The sequence below is a fragment of the Callorhinchus milii genome, unplaced genomic scaffold, assembly GCF_018977255.1.
Source record: "Callorhinchus milii isolate IMCB2004 unplaced genomic scaffold, IMCB_Cmil_1.0 Scaffold5, whole genome shotgun sequence".
NCBI lineage: Eukaryota > Metazoa > Chordata > Chondrichthyes > Chimaeriformes > Callorhinchidae > Callorhinchus > Callorhinchus milii.
The window spans coordinates 14,847,710-14,866,604 of NW_024704746.1; the positions used below are offsets into that span (position 1 = coordinate 14,847,710).

The window sequence follows — 18,895 nt, forward strand, 5'->3', positions numbered from 1 at the left end:
TCTTCAGGTGATTGTTGCTTGCAACAGTCGAATAAAAAATTTGTGAAAGCGTTGCTTCCAGCTCCATGTTCCATAAACAATCTTGGGGAGAGGGGGGAGTCTTATGTGGCACATTGAATTTTTTTTTTAGGATAGTGCAACTTTTTCAGAGTTTGGGTTTTCAATAGCTGTGTTTTCAATAGCTTATCTTGGTACTTCGTGGGCATCATCTGCAGCTGCCAGCTCTGAAATAGTGTTAATGTGACTCAGATGGCATGAGCTGTTAGTGAAGCAGTGTCTCTGTGGGCGTTCAATGGACTCCGCACAGTCTTATGTTATTTTGCACACAAGCGTATTGCTGTGTGTGTCGCTTTTTGGAAAACAAGAGGATGTGGAGTGTTTGTGCGGGGGAGAAAATGGCGTGCAGTGACTAAATGTTTTTATTTTCCTTTCTTTCCTTCTGAAAGCTGTAGAGATGTAACCTGAATCTTTGTTTAGTTTTCAGTAAAGTCATGTAACTGATGATAGATATGCTACCAGTGAGAGTGTGCCTACTGCTGGTTGGACAAAACAATACCCAAAACTATTTTTGCAGACATGTATGAATAAAATTCCTGCATGCCCAATGCGTGTTTTGTGTGGGAAGGTGCGGTCAGGAAGTTGAAGTGGGGGGGGGGGGGGAAGAAAAGTTTGGGAAAGTTCCACCCACTTGAAAAGGTAACTTTTTAACAAGACCAGGCAACAGTTCAGTTCGAATCGTAGAGAAACGAAAGCGGTGCTTTGGACTAAAGGCCAAAAAAAAAGAGAGTCGTGAAAAATTCCACTTAAACCTTCTGTGACTGGAATACGAGTTTTGATTGCAATGTACTGGAAGAGCACTGAACTGTTTGTCTGTCGAATGGAAGGGAAAGAAAACTACACGGGTAGCGAGGCTTTGGACAAGGTAAGAATGGTACATGGTGGGTTTAACATGTCACAAGTATGTTCTGCTGCCGCAGTAAAAGGAAGGGGTGGGGGTTCCTCACAACATGTCGACACTTTTATTAGACGGTACAAAAATCGGCTTTAACGCATTGTCGAATCGCAAAGCAGATCCCACTCTATGGCATCGGTGATTGCTTTTGCAGACGGACTTCTGTTCGGTTTTAAGTCGAGGGATTTCTCGCGTGTGGATTCACTCTTCTCAGAGGCTCTCAGTCCGTAATACACAAAGCGAGACGATGGCGAGGATAAGCACGAGGGCATTGACCGTGGGGCGATTGCCTGCAACAGGAGCGAAAGGCAGCTCCAAAAGGCTTTGACATCGTGTCACATTTGCGGTCTTAACTCTGGCCATCGGCGAGCGAGCGGGCGATTCGAATTTCCACTTCAATATAAAAGTATATTAAAATGTACAGGGATGATGGGGAGGCGGGGGTTAATTTTGGTGAATATATTGGACTTGTGTGTGTGTGTTTTTTTTAAAAAATTGCTTTTAACGTGTGTTGAGAGCATATTCCTCGGAGCTGGTTATTAAAGAGGCTGTGTGTTGGCACAGCTGCTGATGCTACGTCCTGAAATGAGGATTAGCAAAAACTGCAGTTTTTGTCTCTACACACTGACATAACGTTGGAGATGTACTTAAATACTTAGCACTTCAATACAAATCACATGGATTATGGAACTTGAACAAAGTAACGATCATCATCACTGTGCCCTTTTATTGCGACTGTAGAAACCTTCAACGATAATATAAAATTGCCTCGAATAGATATTTGTCAAAATGCTGGAAATTAGCACCGGCATCATCAGTAAACACGTGTGTGAGTGTGTGTGTGTCTTTTTTTTCTATTTATAAAAAAAACTCTTTCGATTTTCTGACCTTTAATTAGGGGAGGATTTGGCCAGAACGATGTATTAAGTGGTCGTTTGTCAACGCGAATCACCTGCACCAGTAATTGTTCTGTTTCTCTAAATTGCCAATCGAACAAACATTTCGCACAGCGAATCGGCTATAATTATCTTTCAAGTGCCCCCCATTAAACCTCTTCACCTCCAGGTTGCCCTGTGAAAGGCGTTTGGAGGGGAGGGGTGGGGGGGGGGGCAAAGGGTTGTTTTAATTGTTACTACAAAATCAATTTCCCCTCTCCCACCGACTCCAACCTGATTTTGATTGGCGTTAGCAATTGATATGTGCAGATGAAAAAGCTTTGTGAAACCGGGGAAGAGCGAGAGAGCAAGTTCTCTATGTAGCGGTTGGCAAAATGCAACCAGCACTGTTATAATGGGAGTTAACTATCATGTCAAGTGGCCCTTTGTTTTTTGTAAACGGAGTCCAGGGTATTTACTTTCCAAATTGCATCTTAATAATCATAAGCGTTGTCATAGCGAACGAGCAAGTGGTCAAAATTATTCACTGGTTTGTGGATGTTTGTTTAAAAAGACTGCCACAAGGGAGCAATTCAGAACCCAGTGGGGCCTTGTGCGGAATCTGTCGAAACTGTATTTTTCTTCCAGTTGAATGTCATGTCTGAAGATTGTGAAGACTCGGTGCCTTTTGGAGGAAGCAAAACACCCCCCAGGGTCGCTTCCAGTTCGGTACAAGTAACGCTTCGTTCAATGTCTCGCTCGGGGTTTGCAGGGGTTTGTGCGCGCGTGTTAACCTTTCGTTTCTGACTCAGATTAATCCCGAGAAAGTTTTCAAAGAAAAGTCCTGCTCCCCAGTCACACCAGCCTCCCCGTCCTCGTCTCCGCAATCCATGGCATCTTCAGGGACCGAGAAAAACATCTGTAGCAGCTGTGCCTTGGAAATCGTGGACCGATACCTCCTCAAGGTGAGAAATATATTGTTGCCTCCTATGAAATTAAAAAAAAATGACTGTGGTTGAACTCGAGAAATGCATTTTCACAACTGTCAGCCTCAGACGTTTGATATATATATATATGTATTCCTTGGCGTGCAATCGCATAGCAGGTCGAACCTGTTTATTTCTATTTTAAAGAATTATGATCTCACGTGGGAATTCTTTGAAGGGCAAAAAGCATTGTATTATTTATTGTTTTTGCGTCGCCAGAAATATGAGACCAAATGTCTAAACTGGCAAAAGTTTCAGTTGCAAACGTGGTCGCGTACGCTGTAAAGCTTTGCTGCATCTAAAAGGCAACTTAAATTGAGTCTTCATTTCAACTATGTGTACAGTGAAGTGTTTTATTGTCTGTCGGGTCATTCCTAAACCACAGGCTTTGATTGTGTGCGTGACTCCCACTGTTTCGTGCTCTTTTTGATTGATTGCTTTTCTATAGTTGTCTTTAAGGTTCAACACTACATGAAAATGATCAGTGTACTTTAACCTTTAGCCCATATTTAAAATCGGTTCTAATTAACTCGGATCCTTTTCCTCTTTCCCCCCCTCCCACCCCTTCCCTTACAAAATGTTTATTAAACGTAGAAAGTTCGAGCTAATCCTGCAAACTTCAGTGTACTGGAGCAGGATGATGGGGCCGGGGTTATGATCCGGATTTCTTTTGAGTGCAGCAGTAGCCAAATTACATGCCTTGTAACAACTTTCAGACACATAATAATGTGATTTGTTGGCGTGTTAACCCGACTAGAAGCACTCGGTTTTTTATAAGAATCCCCCCCCCCATCTTTGTAAACTGAACTGCGCCCTTTGCCTGAGATATAACCGGTGCAGTTCGAGTGTGTACATTAAGATGGCCTAATCATTTCTGCAGTGATTACACTGCCAGTTGTTTATTCCAACCTACAAGTGTTGCTTGCCTAAAGTCTGGGGCTGTGATGTTTGAATGGCTTTATGTTCTCTGGGCTGCCCCTGTGTTGCTGCTGTAGCTGTGTTGTTCACCTGTCTGCTATGCTTTGTGTTGGGGTTGAATGGCTAATGTATATATATATTTTTTTGACCTGTGTAGGTAAACGGTTTGTGCTGGCACGTCCGCTGTCTGGCCTGCAGTGTTTGCAGGACCTCATTAGGCAAGGACAGCAGTTGCTACATCAAGGACCAAGAAATATTTTGCAAATTTGATTATTTCAGGTAATGCTCTTATTTCAAACTTATAAATGGAAAGGATCATTTTAAACTTCTTAGCGCTTGTTGGCCAGAGTCTGCGCCGGAGCTTTACTCTTGTTGATCGACTGTTGTCTATGTACTGCCCAATAACCTGATCAAAACTAAACACGAACCAAGAAAAAAAAAGTGCTCGTTTCATTTCGGAATCCCAACTTTTAATAGATGAATGCTACTAAATGTATTCACTTTAGGGTCTCTGCTTTTTTATATATATATATATATATATATATATATATAAACAAAAAGAGGAAAACGATTTCAAATTATTTTGTGAATGTAAAAATGTGTTAAATCAATGGAACCAGCGAAACGTAAAGTAGTCCTTCAAGTTGTAGAGGCTGAATTGATGATCATGACCGGCCTATAGGTATTTGAGGTATCTGTTGGGAAACGAGTATATGATGAACTTTTCTGATGTTGGGATTCGAAGCAACAATTTGTGGAGCTCCAATTTACCACCGACTAAATCGGTACCACTCAAACCTTTTCAATCAACTTACGTCAAAAAAAACAACCTTTTAACGTCAAGCACGCACACAACATTAACCAGGATATATCATCTGCAAACGACGCTATTCAACACAAGGAACCTGAATTCACTGGGGACCCATTGGGCTTTAGATGGGTTATTGCAAGTTTGGGAAGGCAGCGAGTTCAAAATATCGATGCCATCAAGTGATCTTCTCTTCACTTTCTATTCTGGAAAGTGCAAAGTGCATGAGGTATTGGCAATGGGAGCAAAGAGGCATCGATGTGTCAGCGTCCTCCCAAACAACTGGCAATCGGAACTGTACCTTCCAGGAAAAAAAAGGACTGCAGCATTAGGATTTCTCACGTAATTTTTCTCTTTCCACCCCATCCACCCGCCCACTGTTGTGGCAGTAGCTTTTGTAAAGGGCGGTGTGTGTGTGTGTGGGGGGGAATACAATACAGGCAAATTGTAATGTACGAAATTCCGACCCAAATCAGGAGAGAATGTGTCACTGGCTTTGCCTGCAAACTTATCGCGTTCTTGCCCAAGCGCTTGCGTGGTTGTTGTTGTTGGGGTTTTTTTTTGCGGTTGTTTTTCTTCTTGTTGTTGTTGCTGCGGTCTCTGACTGCATATCTGAGCTCCTCTGTGTTGGGTGCGAAAGACGACCGACCCCCCCTCCACCCCGGAGGCTTTTCTCTCGATAGCACAGGGTTGCGTTTGGTGTGGTTGTGTTTTGCAGGCGGTACGGTACCCGGTGCTCTCGCTGTGGCCGCCACATCCACTCCACAGACTGGGTCCGCAGGGCTAAGGGCAATGTGTATCACTTGGCTTGCTTCGCCTGCTTCTCCTGCAAGAGACAGCTCTCGACAGGCGAGGAGTTCGCTTTGGTGGAAGAAAAGGTCCTCTGTCGAATACACTACGACTGTATGTTAGAAAACCTAAAAAGGGCGTCGGAAAACGGTAATAATTTCATCCATTCCCAGAACCTGCGATCGTTACGCGTGTTTTTTATTCTTCCTCTTCTTCTTCTGGGAAACGAAACTTTAAAAAAGATACCGAGAGGTTTTTTTTGTTGTTGTTGTGGTTGAAGGTTTGAACTTTCAATGGACGACGACTTGAATTCGTGTTCCAAATAGTCAGTCCTTTTGACTATTTCAACCAAAGGGCAAACATATACTTAATTAATTCAGGCAACCCAGACCTGAGCTTTTTTTTTGTTTTCTAAGGATCTCAGTTTTTTTTTAATATTTATGTTTGTATGTTGGTGGCGAAATCGTATCTGGACATCTGCAACTTGGCGACATTTACATTTATTTTAAATCTACTTTTGATTTCTGATTTGAGTTTGGACTAATGCTGATGCCTCCATACGTTGCAGGAGCCGTTCAAAATGCATCCATTAGGGTATTGGCTGTAAGAGTTCAGTTTGCATGCAAGTGTAGTGGAAAGTACTTGTAATACCGAAACTCTGAAAAGTAGTATTAAAAAAATATTGAAACTCCTTTCAGGCTGTAGTGTTGCGGCATTCCTGAAAATGACCATTGATTTTTTTTCAAAAAAAGCTATTTACATAACTTAATCACTGGGATGAAAGCTATTCTCTTAGTTTGTGTAATTCAATCGCAGGGAGTGGAATCAGTATGGAAGGAGCATTGCCAACTGAACAAGATGTAAACCAACCCAAGCCAACGAAAAGAGCACGTACAAGTTTCACAGCAGAACAGCTTCAGGTAAAATGCTTCCCATTCACAACTTCGTTCAACTTTTTTTTTCTTTTTGTTAAATCAGCCTCCGAGTTTGCAAATTTTTTTTTAAGATGGTTTTCATTTCAATTTTTGGGTGAGCTTTTTTTATACTTGAAATACTTGAGCTAGCGTTTGACAAGATTTGTGTTTTTATAAAGTGAATGTTATTTCCTTGTAAGCAGTACACTTTAAGTAGAGATCATGTACCAGGGAAATATTCATTGGCCAAAAGTATTCAATGGCTGGTATGGCAAATGGAAATATTCGCACACATTGGTGGCCTCTCTGCCCCCACACTCTGGAACTCCATCCCGCGGTCCCTTCGCATCGCTTGCTCCCTTACCTCCTTCAAGGCTAGTCTCAAGACTGTTCTCTTCGACCGTGCCTTTGGTCTCCCTCCCACCTCTCTGCCTTCTCTCCCCCCTACACCACCCCTCCTCCTTGCTCGGGCCTCGACTTCTGACTGTTCAGCACTTTGGGACGTCCTCCCGATGTGAATGGCGCTCTATAAATGTCATTTTGTTGCTGTTGAGGTTTTTATTTTGAACAGGAGGTGTAGTTAGAGTGGGTGCCAAACAGTGTGAATTTACTTTGCAATCTTGCCAACCTGTGGCATGAGCATCTTGTACATTTTCCAAAATATCTATATGTAATTTGAAAAGAACATAGGAGTTTAACAATCATCTAGGAAGTTTATTAATAAAACCTTTGATACTTTTGCAGATTATGCAAGCACAGTTTGCACAAGACAACAATCCAGATGCCCAAACTCTGCAAAAACTTGCAGATAGAACTGGACTAAGCAGACGTGTCATACAGGTAAAACAATTTACACCCTTAAATGATCAGTTGGATTTTGTGTAAAATACTGGTATTGAGTTTTTGAGCTTTAATAGAAATGTTGTACGAAACTTATGAGTGGCCTTCAAATCCGAGTGCCTGCCTCAAAAGACTAGTAGCAGGGGTCGGGAAATAGCTTGGTTTTTTTTAATCTTCCCACCCACCCCTTAAGAAAAACTGTACACTATTACAGGTACTTTCCTGGTACTTCATCTTGAATACAAATGTTGCCATGTTTAAACCATTGGGTTCAATGCTATTGTGACCTAGTGAGTATTTTGTTATTACTGATTTAAAATCAGAATATTCCAAATTTGGCAGCCAATAGTGATTGCATTGTCCAAATTATTGGAAAGAAAGCATTAATAGTAGTTTAAACTTGTGACATGTACTAGTATTCAAAAAGGAAAGTTTGAGACGGTGTTCAGGTCAGGCTGTAACACAATTACTTGTGGTGTGTGTTTCTCTCAGCATTTCCATTTTGTAGCCCTATGAACTCATTTGAATCCTCGGATGACTTGAAACCTTTCCAATAGTATTTTTTTTCTGAGCTCATTGCATTGACACAAATCTACTTTCTACAATTTCCATTAAGCAGTTATGGTCAAAATGTCAATTTTGTTTATGTTCTAGAATTTCATGGTTTGGGAACCAAATATTTATAATTGTGTCATTCATTTCAACTGCTTGTCCACTGTGACATGATATTTTAGTTAACTTGATACATTATTGATGGTAATTTGAAGCTTGTGTACTTGTTGCAAATCCCCTTATGTGTTGTATTGTGTTTGGAAGATGCTGTTTTATTGATGTTTTGGTTTTTACTTTGCTCCACATTTGTCTGATATTGTTCCTAAATGAATCCAGTTTTGCTGACTGATTATAAAATACTACAACAAAGCCAATGAGAGGGTTTTTCTCAGGACTGTTGAATTAAGTTGGTGCTGGTTGGGGCCTGCTTCACGTCCCCTGCCTCACCCAGCCTGCCATTGGTGGGCAGACCTTCCGCATCTCTGCCCTCACCCTGTGGAACTCAATCCCATAGTCCCTCTGGCTCTCTACCCCCCCCCCCCCCCCCCCCCCCCTTCCTGCCTCCTTCAAAACCCATCTGAAGACCCTCCTCTTCGACCATTCCTTCGGTCATCCTCCTACCCCTACCCTCCCTGCCTTCCACCCTCCCTGATCCCAACCCCCAGCTCAGGTGAGGATCCCTAACTGTCCAGTGCCTTGGGATGTCCTCCTGACATGAAAGGCACTATACAAATGTAATTTGCTGTTATTGGTTACTTAGAGTACATGAATATCTAAAATTTTATACTGTGAATAGAAATTATACAAAGTGTCAACAGGCCACCAATGCTTCCATAATCTGAGTTAACAAGTGATAAACACTGAACTTGTGTTGGCCATGTAACACATGCACCCATTGATTGTTTTTAAACTGGATAAGTGTCTCGGCTAGTTCTGCTTTGGAAGGAAAAAGTTGGCCAGATGACTCAGAGGATATTAAACTGACAGCAACATATTATGATCTGTTGGAAACATGGGACTGCACTACACTATTGATGATGCCGTGTTCCAGTATTTCAAATTTGAGACTTGTCAATCAATGTAAATGCTTAATTTGTAAAAAGATCTGTGCATATGAGTTCTTCACTTTGAGCTTCTAATCGCTCCCATATTATAGTGGCAGTCTCCTTACCCCAAACTGGAGAGTTGTTACCAGTTTGTTTTGCGCACGTTTTTTAATGCTGACTCAAGTACCGAGTCTTTTTTTTAAAAAAAACACCATTGCTCTTTGCAGGCTATGGCCCATAGAAATGGTAAAGAGAATGTTTGTATTGCTTTAGCTTAGTAACATCTTCCAGAATAGGATTTGAAGCTTGTGTATTTAATGCACAACATGATACTTAAGTTTGAATGAAGATGTGTTCAGGTAATGTTAACTTTCAAGCTAGCTAATGTTTGGTTGTATGCAGTATTATCTGTCAAACCTGCTTAATGTATTTGAATAGTACTTTTCCTTACTACTCACATTTGCTCTTTATGATTTAATGGATAATTCAAGCTTCATAAATTCTTAATGTGTCTATTTTAAATATTAATAGAGGTTCTTGAATGGCTGATAACCATGTGGACTTTTAGCATTCAGTATGTGTGATTTCAGCTGAAGAGGGTAAACAGTGCCAAAATAATTTGCCTCTTAGACCTTGAGGTAGGGAGTGAAAAGAAAATCAGAAATATCACTTCCAACCCAATGATATTTGAAAAGTGGATGTTGAGGACAAGATCCTTCCCCTCCCCCATCTCCTTCACTCGGTGTCCAACCCCCTCATTGTGCAGATGCTATCCTGTGTGTAGGGCATTATGAAAATGCAAATGGTTGTTAAAGATCAGAATCTATTGAGATGCTTTTATGATCATGTACAATCTTTAACATTGGGAGTTTGCCTGATGGGGGCCAAACTTTGAATTCTATCCCACATCAGTCACTACTTTCAGGAAAGGAGATTGAGAGAGGCAAGTTCCATGTTCAAATATATAAGTTATATTTGCTCTGATTTTCAGCTTGAACTCGTAATGTTCTTGTTCTTAATAAGACTCTTCAGATGTTAATCTTGCTTTCTGCATCTCATAAAATTCAATGTGATAGCAGCGTGCTTCAGATTTTACCTTTGAACATATTTATCTAAATTTTATTGCACTATATTAAACTGATTTTGCCATTGATGTAAGAGACGTAACACTAAGTCCTGAAAATGGTATGATATAATTGCATTGGAGTACAGCTTTGCATGCATTAAATTCGAAAAATGTTTACAGGTTTGGTTTCAGAACTGTAGAGCACGTCATAAGAAACACGTCAGCCCCAATCATTCATCTACTACCATGACTGTGCAGCAGGCTCGACTTTCCCCACCCATGCTAGAGGAAATGACCTATTCAGCATATGTAGCGCCAGATGGACCAATGTTGACTGCCTTACACACGTACATGGAATGTAAGTTCATAAAGTCTGTATGTAAGGGACTTGGCGCTGTTTTCTTAGAAATGTGTTTGTACAAGTGGAATGTGTTTTCTTGTTGGAAGCTTTTCAGGAAAATGTTAAAGTGTATTATTTAAGCTGGACTTTTATTTATATGATCAAAGTTACAATAATGTAGTAATGGAATGGTTTTCTATGTTCGCATCAATTTGTAGCAACAAATGTCCAAAATTCTTTTAAGGTAATGGGTGAAGTTTTTTTTTAATGCCCCCAAAGTTCCCTAATTCTAACCATGCAACACCAATGTTTTCCTCCCACCTATCATCCTTCAGTCTTCTTTGGAGACAGTTAATTCAATATTGAATTCTGGACACTGGATATGTATCAATTTGAAGCTGAGTTGCAATTGTCCCAACATAACTCGTAGCCAGGAGTGATTCTATTTGGTGTATGAAGCTGGGTCTTGGAGAAAATTGGGCAATCTTCTGAGCCACAACAATGCGCATTCCTCCAGAAACTTGCTTTCATGTCAATGTATAAAGTTAGATGAAAAATAGTACAGAATTGAAACCCTTTAAGTCAAAGGAGTAATTCCAGAAATAGTCATTGTATTCCAGTTAGAATAGTGACATTCCAGTCTCCTGGGCTGTGTGACTTTATATTATATAAAAAACACTTGAACTTCAAAACTCTTCAATTCTGCTATCCTTTTGTCTTTTGCATTTTTACTTGTATTTATTCAATTATTTTCAGTATAGATTATTTTCCTACCTTGCCTTTTTTTTAAATTAAATTAAAAAGTTTTTCACCTTTCCTGAAAGTGTTGGGCTCTATCAACCTTCTGCTGGGAAATGGTTCCCCAGATGTCCTCCTGTGCCTTGATCAAAAGACAAGTCATGTATGAGTCTTAGTAGTGAATGTCTGTACAGCATTTCACTCGAGTTCAAATATTGCCATTATTGAATACTCACTTGTACAGATCAGTGAACTGCATTTTGGAAATTCAGTTTTGATTTTCTCTCCTCCCTAACCAGGGCACTGAAGCTAATTGTGTGCCCCCTAGTGCCACACTGGCTGAGATCAGCTCACTCAGCACAGACTGGAACTCTATTTGCCTATATGATGTGACTTGTGCTGAGCCATTGTGGAGCCGAATACACTTTGAAAGTTGGAGCAACTTTGGAAAAAAGTACTTACCTTAAAATCTGCATTGGTATAACATAACTCTAATTGAACTGAACTATAACTTTTAAAATGAGTAACTGAATTGTGCTATGATTTACATAATGCAATCTAGGAATTTGATTTATTTTGTGAATAGTGATCTAATCTCTACCTTCCTTGTCCTATTAACAGCTCATTCACCAACATCCCTGGCACTCCAACCAATTGTATCTCGTGCAATGACACAACTTCCCATTGGCCATGCTTGATTTTTTTCACATCAGCAATTCATTTTGTTGTATTCAGGTTGAAGATGAATGCAAAGTGCATTAATCTACTGCATTTAGTTTACTTATTAATGCGCAGTACTGTTGCTGCAGATAAACTTTGTTTTCCCTCTAATTTTCCTATTTATTGACATCAGCAGAGCACTTTGATCTTTCGGTTGCAATGTGCAAAATGTTTACAATCTCTGTAGTATAAATGTTACACTAGTTTTGATATATTTGTAAGTTATTTTCAATGAAATGTGTTAACCTAAACCTTGAATAAGTTTGTTGCAAACCATATCCTAGTGTTAGTTAATGATTCTTTCAGGAATTGTTACATTTGTGAAGTCCTATTAACAAGTTCAGTATTTTGTCATTGTTGCATTCTGAACTACACAAAATAAATGTTTGCTACTGATGTTTATAGAGTTGGATTATTGCTGATTTATCAAGCCTTGTTGGATTACCTCATGAAAGAATGAAGACATTTAATTAGTTTTTTTTAAGAAGATCTCGTTGATCTATCTGCTGGATTTGCGTCCTTGCCCCCACTCTGTGACCCTCTTAAACCCCACCCACCCACTCGCTCTGCTTGGCAGGCACTGGCCTACTTCACATTTCCCACCATCAATGGTAGGCAGCTACATGCCCCATTCTCTGGAACTCCAACCCAGAATCTCTTCCCTCACCTCAATCACGGTCTGTCTGACCTGTTTGACTCTGCTTCAGCCATGTTTCTCCCCACCTCCCACCACATTCAACCCTTCCTGAATCCAACCCACAGCTTGAATGTAAACACTTCACTGCACAGGTCGAGTGCCTTGGGACATCCTCTTAATGTGAAGGGCACTATATAAATGCAATTTGTTGTAACCACTCCACTCAATGTTCAGAACCTGATCATACAGGGAAATACAGCAGATTTCCCTTCGCAGAGGAAATAATGTGGCATTTGTGAATGCTTGACACATAAGAAGTGACACTGGAGGTCATCTGGCAACCTGGAAATTGGCATTTTTTAACTCCATTTTAATACAGCCTCTAAGTTGTTGGACCCAGACAACTGTTAAACCAACTTTCCTGCATTAAAAAGTGTTTTAATATGATTAGTTTAATGCTAATATATCTGAAGCAGCAAAAAATAATCTGAACTGCTATCTCAAAGGGTCTCACTAAAATATCATCCCACACTTTCACGTAAAACACATTTTGTGCGAATGAAACATTCATTGTGGAATGAAATGATAACTTCCATTAATGAGAATGCCCTAATGAATCTTATTTAAATATCCTAGAATATTCTTTGTATTCCAGTTTTAATTGAATTGTTAGTGACTCCATGGTATACCAAATCATAATTCTCAAGAATTGACTCTTGTAAAACTTGAATGATCTGAGATTGGCACACGTTGTTTGCAAAGTTAGTCATTCTTTTGGAATAATTCAGAGGCTTTTTGAAGATTGTTTTGTCCATTTTGATATCTTTCCAGGATACTCACCATCTTCCTGTTCTTTAAATGGTTTCATTGTACAGACCAAAGGTGTCCTTTCCAGTTACCCATTCAGGATATTAATTGCTTTGTGTCAAAAAAAAATTCTGGTGTCCTAAAATGACACTTAAAAACCTTGAACTCTTGTTTCTGTGTATCTCCTTTTTAAGTATTGTGTACTCACCGGTAAGGTCCACTCTTAGATATTCCTAGGCTGAAGAGCTCTAGCTTATCTAAGTAATTCCAGCTATCACTCAACATTACACAGAAGTCTACTTTGTCAACTGCATTGCTTCTTCAACTTAAATGGCATCCCCTGTCCACTGCAGCAGCATAATGGGGATCGTCTAAGCTGGAGAGGCTGTGCAGCAGGCAATGTATGATTCATAAGCTAAGAACGAGAAATGACAGCTTCAGCAAGAGATTCTTTTAATTCATGTTTTTGATAGAACATCTTTGTAATCTTGGAAGAAAGGATTACTTTGCATGTCGGCAAGATTTCGATTCCCTGTCCAATTTCTAATATTTGATGAAAGCATTATGTGCAGATGAGTGAAGTGAGGTATTAATTTATCACGGTGGCACTCCAATTGATTTGGCTTAAACACTCTATGGATGATATTCAACAAATTGTCATCCTGTCTTTACTATTATCCCTTATTGCTACATTCAAAGAATTCTGCCATTAATGTGCAATGAATAGCCATTTCTGATATAGTAATAGACTTATGACAAGAGACACCAAGGAATGATTCTAATAGTTTTAATACCAAATGAGAATTTGGGTTGTGTGTCTGAAGAATTGAATTATTCATACCATTAGCAGTTAATTGAACACAATGAGGTGATCACATTATTTATTACCTAAAAGTTTATTAAATGTAATATTTCAATGTCATATTAATGTTGAATAAAACCCAGTACCATAGAGTCTTTATCATTGCAAAGCATTGAGGGACAATACATTGCCTGAAATAACAAACATTTAAGTTATTTACCAAAAAATTATGGCACTATCAGTCAGATTTCTGCACAGCAGAAGCACAGATTAGATGTAGCTTCACTTTTCATGCAAATTATCTTTTGGTGTAATAGAAATAAATGGCATGTTAATAAATACATAAAATATTTGTAAAATAACACTTTATAAATGAGACATGCAAACATGAATTTGATTCATATGCACTGAAATCCAGATCTAGCTGGTACACAATTGTTCATTAAGGAAATTTTGAATTTATATTCAGTATTAACCGCTGGCTCCCAATAATACAACAGCTTTAAAAAAAAGCTATATAAACAATATTTTGCATGTCTGTTTTAGAAAAGACTAATAAAATTTAACCAATGTTTCCTTGCAGTATTGAAGAAATACCAAGATAACTATTCAGTATTTTACCAGGTACAGTTGCTGCAAAGAAACACAGTATGAACTGATGCATCAGCCCTGATCACTGTATGTAATATAATATCTTTTACTCTTAGAATAATTTTGAAATGTTAAGTAATTTATCAGTGTGTGTAGTTGTGCAAATGGTACATTTAAGATATACAGGCTATTATGTGTAATAAAAACAAATTCTGCTTAATAAATTTGTTCCCAACACAATTAATTTTTCTCATTTATTTCTATGAGACTAAGTTCCTGGTTAAGAGCAAGCTTCTTTTCCTATCGAGCTTTCTTTTGTCATTCTAATTTATTCAATGATTGGGGTAGAGAAAGAGCGAGAATATTTTTGTCTGGGATATTTTGGGTAAAAATGCTTTACTCAATTGCCATTGCTACATATATTTTTTATATTATTAAAAATAATGGGTTCTTGATGTTTGTTCTTGCAGGAATATTTGAGCTTCCAATTGAATATTTGTAATGAGCCTTTGCCTTATAAAAAAAATGCTGTATGTATTTGGCATTTACTGCACATCTGATTTACAAAGATGCTACTTTGTATATTGGAATAAGTCTAATGGAAAGTAATGTTCATTTAAGGATTCTTTGTTTTATTTCCATGGCCAGAACTGGCTCTGCAATGCATATGAGTTGTTCTTTTGGTGGTTGTACTGTGGTGTTCTTGTATGCTTTGGACATGTAGTCAGTTGCAGTTAGCCTCAAATAGTCTGCACATTTGGTTTGTTCTTTTGTGTGAAGCTGTTTCCAGCTACTTGCTGGAATAATTTGGAGCCACAACAGCACAGCAATGTAATTAGCATACTGAGCCTCAACAATATGTGTACATGATTAAAAGGTTTTAAAAAGGAATTCTTATTATAACATTAGGCACGATTATCATAGAACATAACACATGTTATGTCACCAAACCAGTAATTACTGACAACTTTTACAGTACAGTCAGCGTAAAAACCACTGACTAGCTCGGAATGTTTTGAACCAGTTTTGATAGTGTTTAAATAAATAATTTACACTGGAAGCTTAAAAATATTCTCAATGCAAACCATTGATGTAAAATAAGAAAGTAAATCAGTCTGAAAATGTTTTTAGTAGTATATATGGTTATTACTAAAAGGTTTTTTGTAATTGTCACTGAATTAAATGTTACATTAAGTATTATTATTTATACACCTAACTTAAAAGAATTGCCCACTGTCAGTTTATTACCCATGAACATGTGATCATCTGAGAATATAGATTTAAGAATTAACTTGCTCTTAACAGGAATTTAGGGAAATCTGCATTGTTCTAAAACACTTTTATCTCAAGTCATCTCAGTTTTTCTACCCAAAGGGAATCATTTCAAAATGCCTTTGCTACTTTTAGCACAAAGTTGTGTTATTTTCAGTCTGGGAGATTCTGTCAGTCACTAGTAATATAGTATCCCACCATTCTGGACTCATGACCAACACTGAAGAGAAGGCACTTGAACTGATTATCAGCCAGAAATAATATTTTGAAATATCAAATTGATGTTAATATATTGGCTGAAATAAAATCAGCAATGGTAAATAGGTTTTATAAAGGAATAGCTCTGCTTTGGGTGATTTTTTGATGTTGATGTAGGCATTTAAATACTGCGGGCATTATTTCCAATAGAATATTATTTTCAATGGTATTTTCTGTTCTTCCTTAGCTGGAATGTTGTCAATTTGTTGCCTTTGGGATTTACCATTAGTTTGTTGAAAGCTTGAAATAAAAGTACCTTTCTATTGACCTATCTACAATGGAATACTTAGTGTACATTTACATATTCACACATCTTCCTGTTTTTGTAGCCACTTATCACTAGGCTTCCAAATTCTCTAACCATGTCGATTTTAACAAAGCATGGTCACGAAATATTGTTCGGATTTGCTTGACTTTTTAAATTCCGATATGGACAACCTAATATTTATGCAAACAAGCTGAGGAATGACGTAGTTTGCACCATATTCTTCATTCCTCCTTGACTTTATTCTTCTTGTTCAGAATCTTCCTCAATAACTTACTCATGAAATAGGGCTTCTCTGGTGAGCCATCATTTCTCTCTAAATCTTCCACTATGAAGAGGAATTGCAAATGATTACAGGGATCAAAAGCAAGTTAAATAGCTGGGTCAAATATTTTAAGTTGATGATCAGTGACTTATTAAATTAGCTTGGCTGTATTTTGCAACATTCTGATATTCTGAGGATCATTGAGTATCAAACTTGTGTTCTTGGTGATCATACAGCAATTATTATAATAATAATAATCCTTGCATTTGATATAGCGCTTTTCACGTCGGGAGGCCGTCCCAAAGCGCTTCACAGAACACACTGTAAAGTGAATTGACTGTATGTTTGTGGGCGAACACGGCAGCCAATTGCGCACAGCAATGTCCCACAAACAGTCGTAGATTGAAAATGACCAATTTAATTATTGTTTTTAGTTTTGGAGGGATTATTATTAGGCGTGTGGAGTAAGGAAACTTGCCCAAGGTTTCGCCCTGCCTGGAATTGAACTTGCAAAGCAAGCGCTCTAACCACTGAGCTACAGGACTCCACGATATATTATAGATATATTGGGTGATAAATGACCCATATTTTGTTATCGATCTCCAAAATTAATATCATTCGTTGAATCTGTTTAGGACAAAAAACTTATATAAAAAGCCTGGTCTTTTTTGTTCCTGGAAACTAGATGTTCTATTTTAGGCTCTAATTCCATAAACAAAGATACAGGCACCAACTTAATTTCCAAATTTGTACGTTAAATGCTGACAATTGTTTTTATATTGAAACCAGTGTATGTCCCCTTCTGATTTTAATTCACAGCAGCAAATAATCCAAGTAGAATAAATAGAAAATATTAATGTCTATATAAAATGTGCTGATGAAAATGTGCTCCTCAAATGCCTCACTGTGTGCAAATAAACGAGGAGCAAAACTGAGATGTCATAAGGGCATAGAAAATACTCAGTCTCCTATTAAATGATGTGTGATATTGGAATTCATTTCAGCCCAGGTCTCATTGTATGTATAAATCATTGACCACGAATCATTTAATTGTTGTGATGATGATTTTGGGTTGATTTTTGGAGTGCTCAGTTTCCCACATCCCACCTTGTGGATATTATATTCATATCCCTTTAAGTATACATAAATTGAATTGATTTAAAATAAATTCATACAACAATTTCTTCTCATCAAACCATCAGGTCATATCTCATAAATACTTGAATGAATTAAATCAAAATCATTCACCTTTATAAGGTTCTTTTTAAAAGAAAACTTTTAAGCTTTTATTTCACAAAAAGTACTTGCATCGGTTATCAAGCTTGATTTTATTTATATATAAAAAAATGCATGGGCAGCTGAATGTTCTCTCATCCGTCTAAGATCCTGTTCACAACTAGAGCTCAGCATATCCCTACAGGGAAGGAGAGCGAAGTAAAATAAATGCACTCACATACCCAAAGAGCTAAATGGCTGAGCTGCTCAAAACCTGTAATATGTGACTCCTGCTGGCCAGCTCAGAGCTTAATTGAAAAGCTGGATCAGCCTTTTCAAGTTTGTAATCCCTAAAATCAGAAGAGACACATTACAACATAAATTTGCAATGTAATCTAGAGAGGAAGACTGTCTCTGACTATAGGATACTACAGCACTACCTTTGCTTCTTTTTTCACGATCTAACAAAATGAAGAATGCTCTTTGGCCCATTTGATCCGTCCAGAATAGCCACCCAACCATTGTGCTGTTTATTTTATGAAGGTTCTCTACTTTGTGAATGTTCATGACTGTCTTTATTCTAATCCACATTTAGTAATTATATATTCTCACTGATGTTTGACGTACTGTGCTTTGTTGATGCCTTGCATCAAAAAATGTTGATCCCTTTTGTGATCCGTGACAACCTGAAATAATCGCCACTTATTTCTAAATTAGTGCAAAGAATTTTCAAGTTTTTGTAGAAAACTATTTTTGACATCTTGCATATAACAGCATTTATTTATTTTGTTTTTAAATGCATTCGTTGTTGAACAATATTAGATCCTTTGCACTGATGAGCTTGGTCTATATTCAGACCCCTCAGGTGCATTATCTGCATTGAGTTAATAAATTCAAATGTGTTTTGATTTTTAAAAAAAAACACAAATTGTTTTGGGCAAAATTCACTTGTACATGATTTCTTGATCTTGGTTGCATTCTATGAAAGAATGATCTGGATTGAATATATCTAATATGTCGTCTTTCAGTTCTGAAGTAGCTGCTTTGGCTCCTTTCAGCATTTATGTGAATGTTATCCTGCAAATCCACACATGATTTAACTGGCCTGCATCAATCAAATCTTGTTTAATATAATTTAAATGAACTAAAATACAGCATGCATGTCTTCAAAAGATATATCAACAAACCATGGTAGCACAAAGCCTATTTTATCTAGAATATCTGTGAAATAGTCAAATA

At 38.0% G+C, this 18,895-nt stretch overlaps 2 protein-coding genes across 3 annotated transcripts in view; one reads left to right on the plus strand and one right to left on the minus strand.

Moving 5' to 3' along the window:
* The first annotated feature begins 713 nt into the window (after positions 1-713).
* lhx8a (LIM homeobox 8a) lies at positions 714-11,763 on the plus strand. 2 transcript variants are annotated; one of them, XR_487374.2, is made up of 9 exons: positions 714-922; positions 2,640-2,792; positions 3,889-4,010; positions 5,258-5,478; positions 6,145-6,248; positions 6,987-7,082; positions 9,927-10,104; positions 11,124-11,278; positions 11,446-11,506. XR_487374.2 is itself a non-coding variant. In XM_007887274.2 (8 exons), the coding sequence occupies exons 1-8, from the start codon at positions 842-844 to the stop codon at positions 11,520-11,522; spliced, it is 1,032 nt and encodes a 343-aa protein (XP_007885465.1). In that variant the 5' UTR covers positions 714-841; the 3' UTR covers positions 11,523-11,763. The 2 variants fall into 2 exon arrangements, 1 of the variants encoding a protein (XP_007885465.1); XM_007887274.2 differs by lacking the exon at positions 11,124-11,278 and having other exon boundaries at positions 11,446-11,763.
* A 2,377-nt stretch (positions 11,764-14,140) lies between these two features.
* The window catches only part of LOC103174737 (choline transporter-like protein 5), a 129,596-nt gene continuing 124,841 nt past the window's right edge, over positions 14,141-18,895 (minus strand). The window contains 1 exon segment of the mRNA XM_007887273.2: positions 14,141-16,504. Within this exon segment, the coding sequence (XP_007885464.2) occupies positions 16,401-16,504 (104 nt within the window). The 3' untranslated portion in view covers positions 14,141-16,400.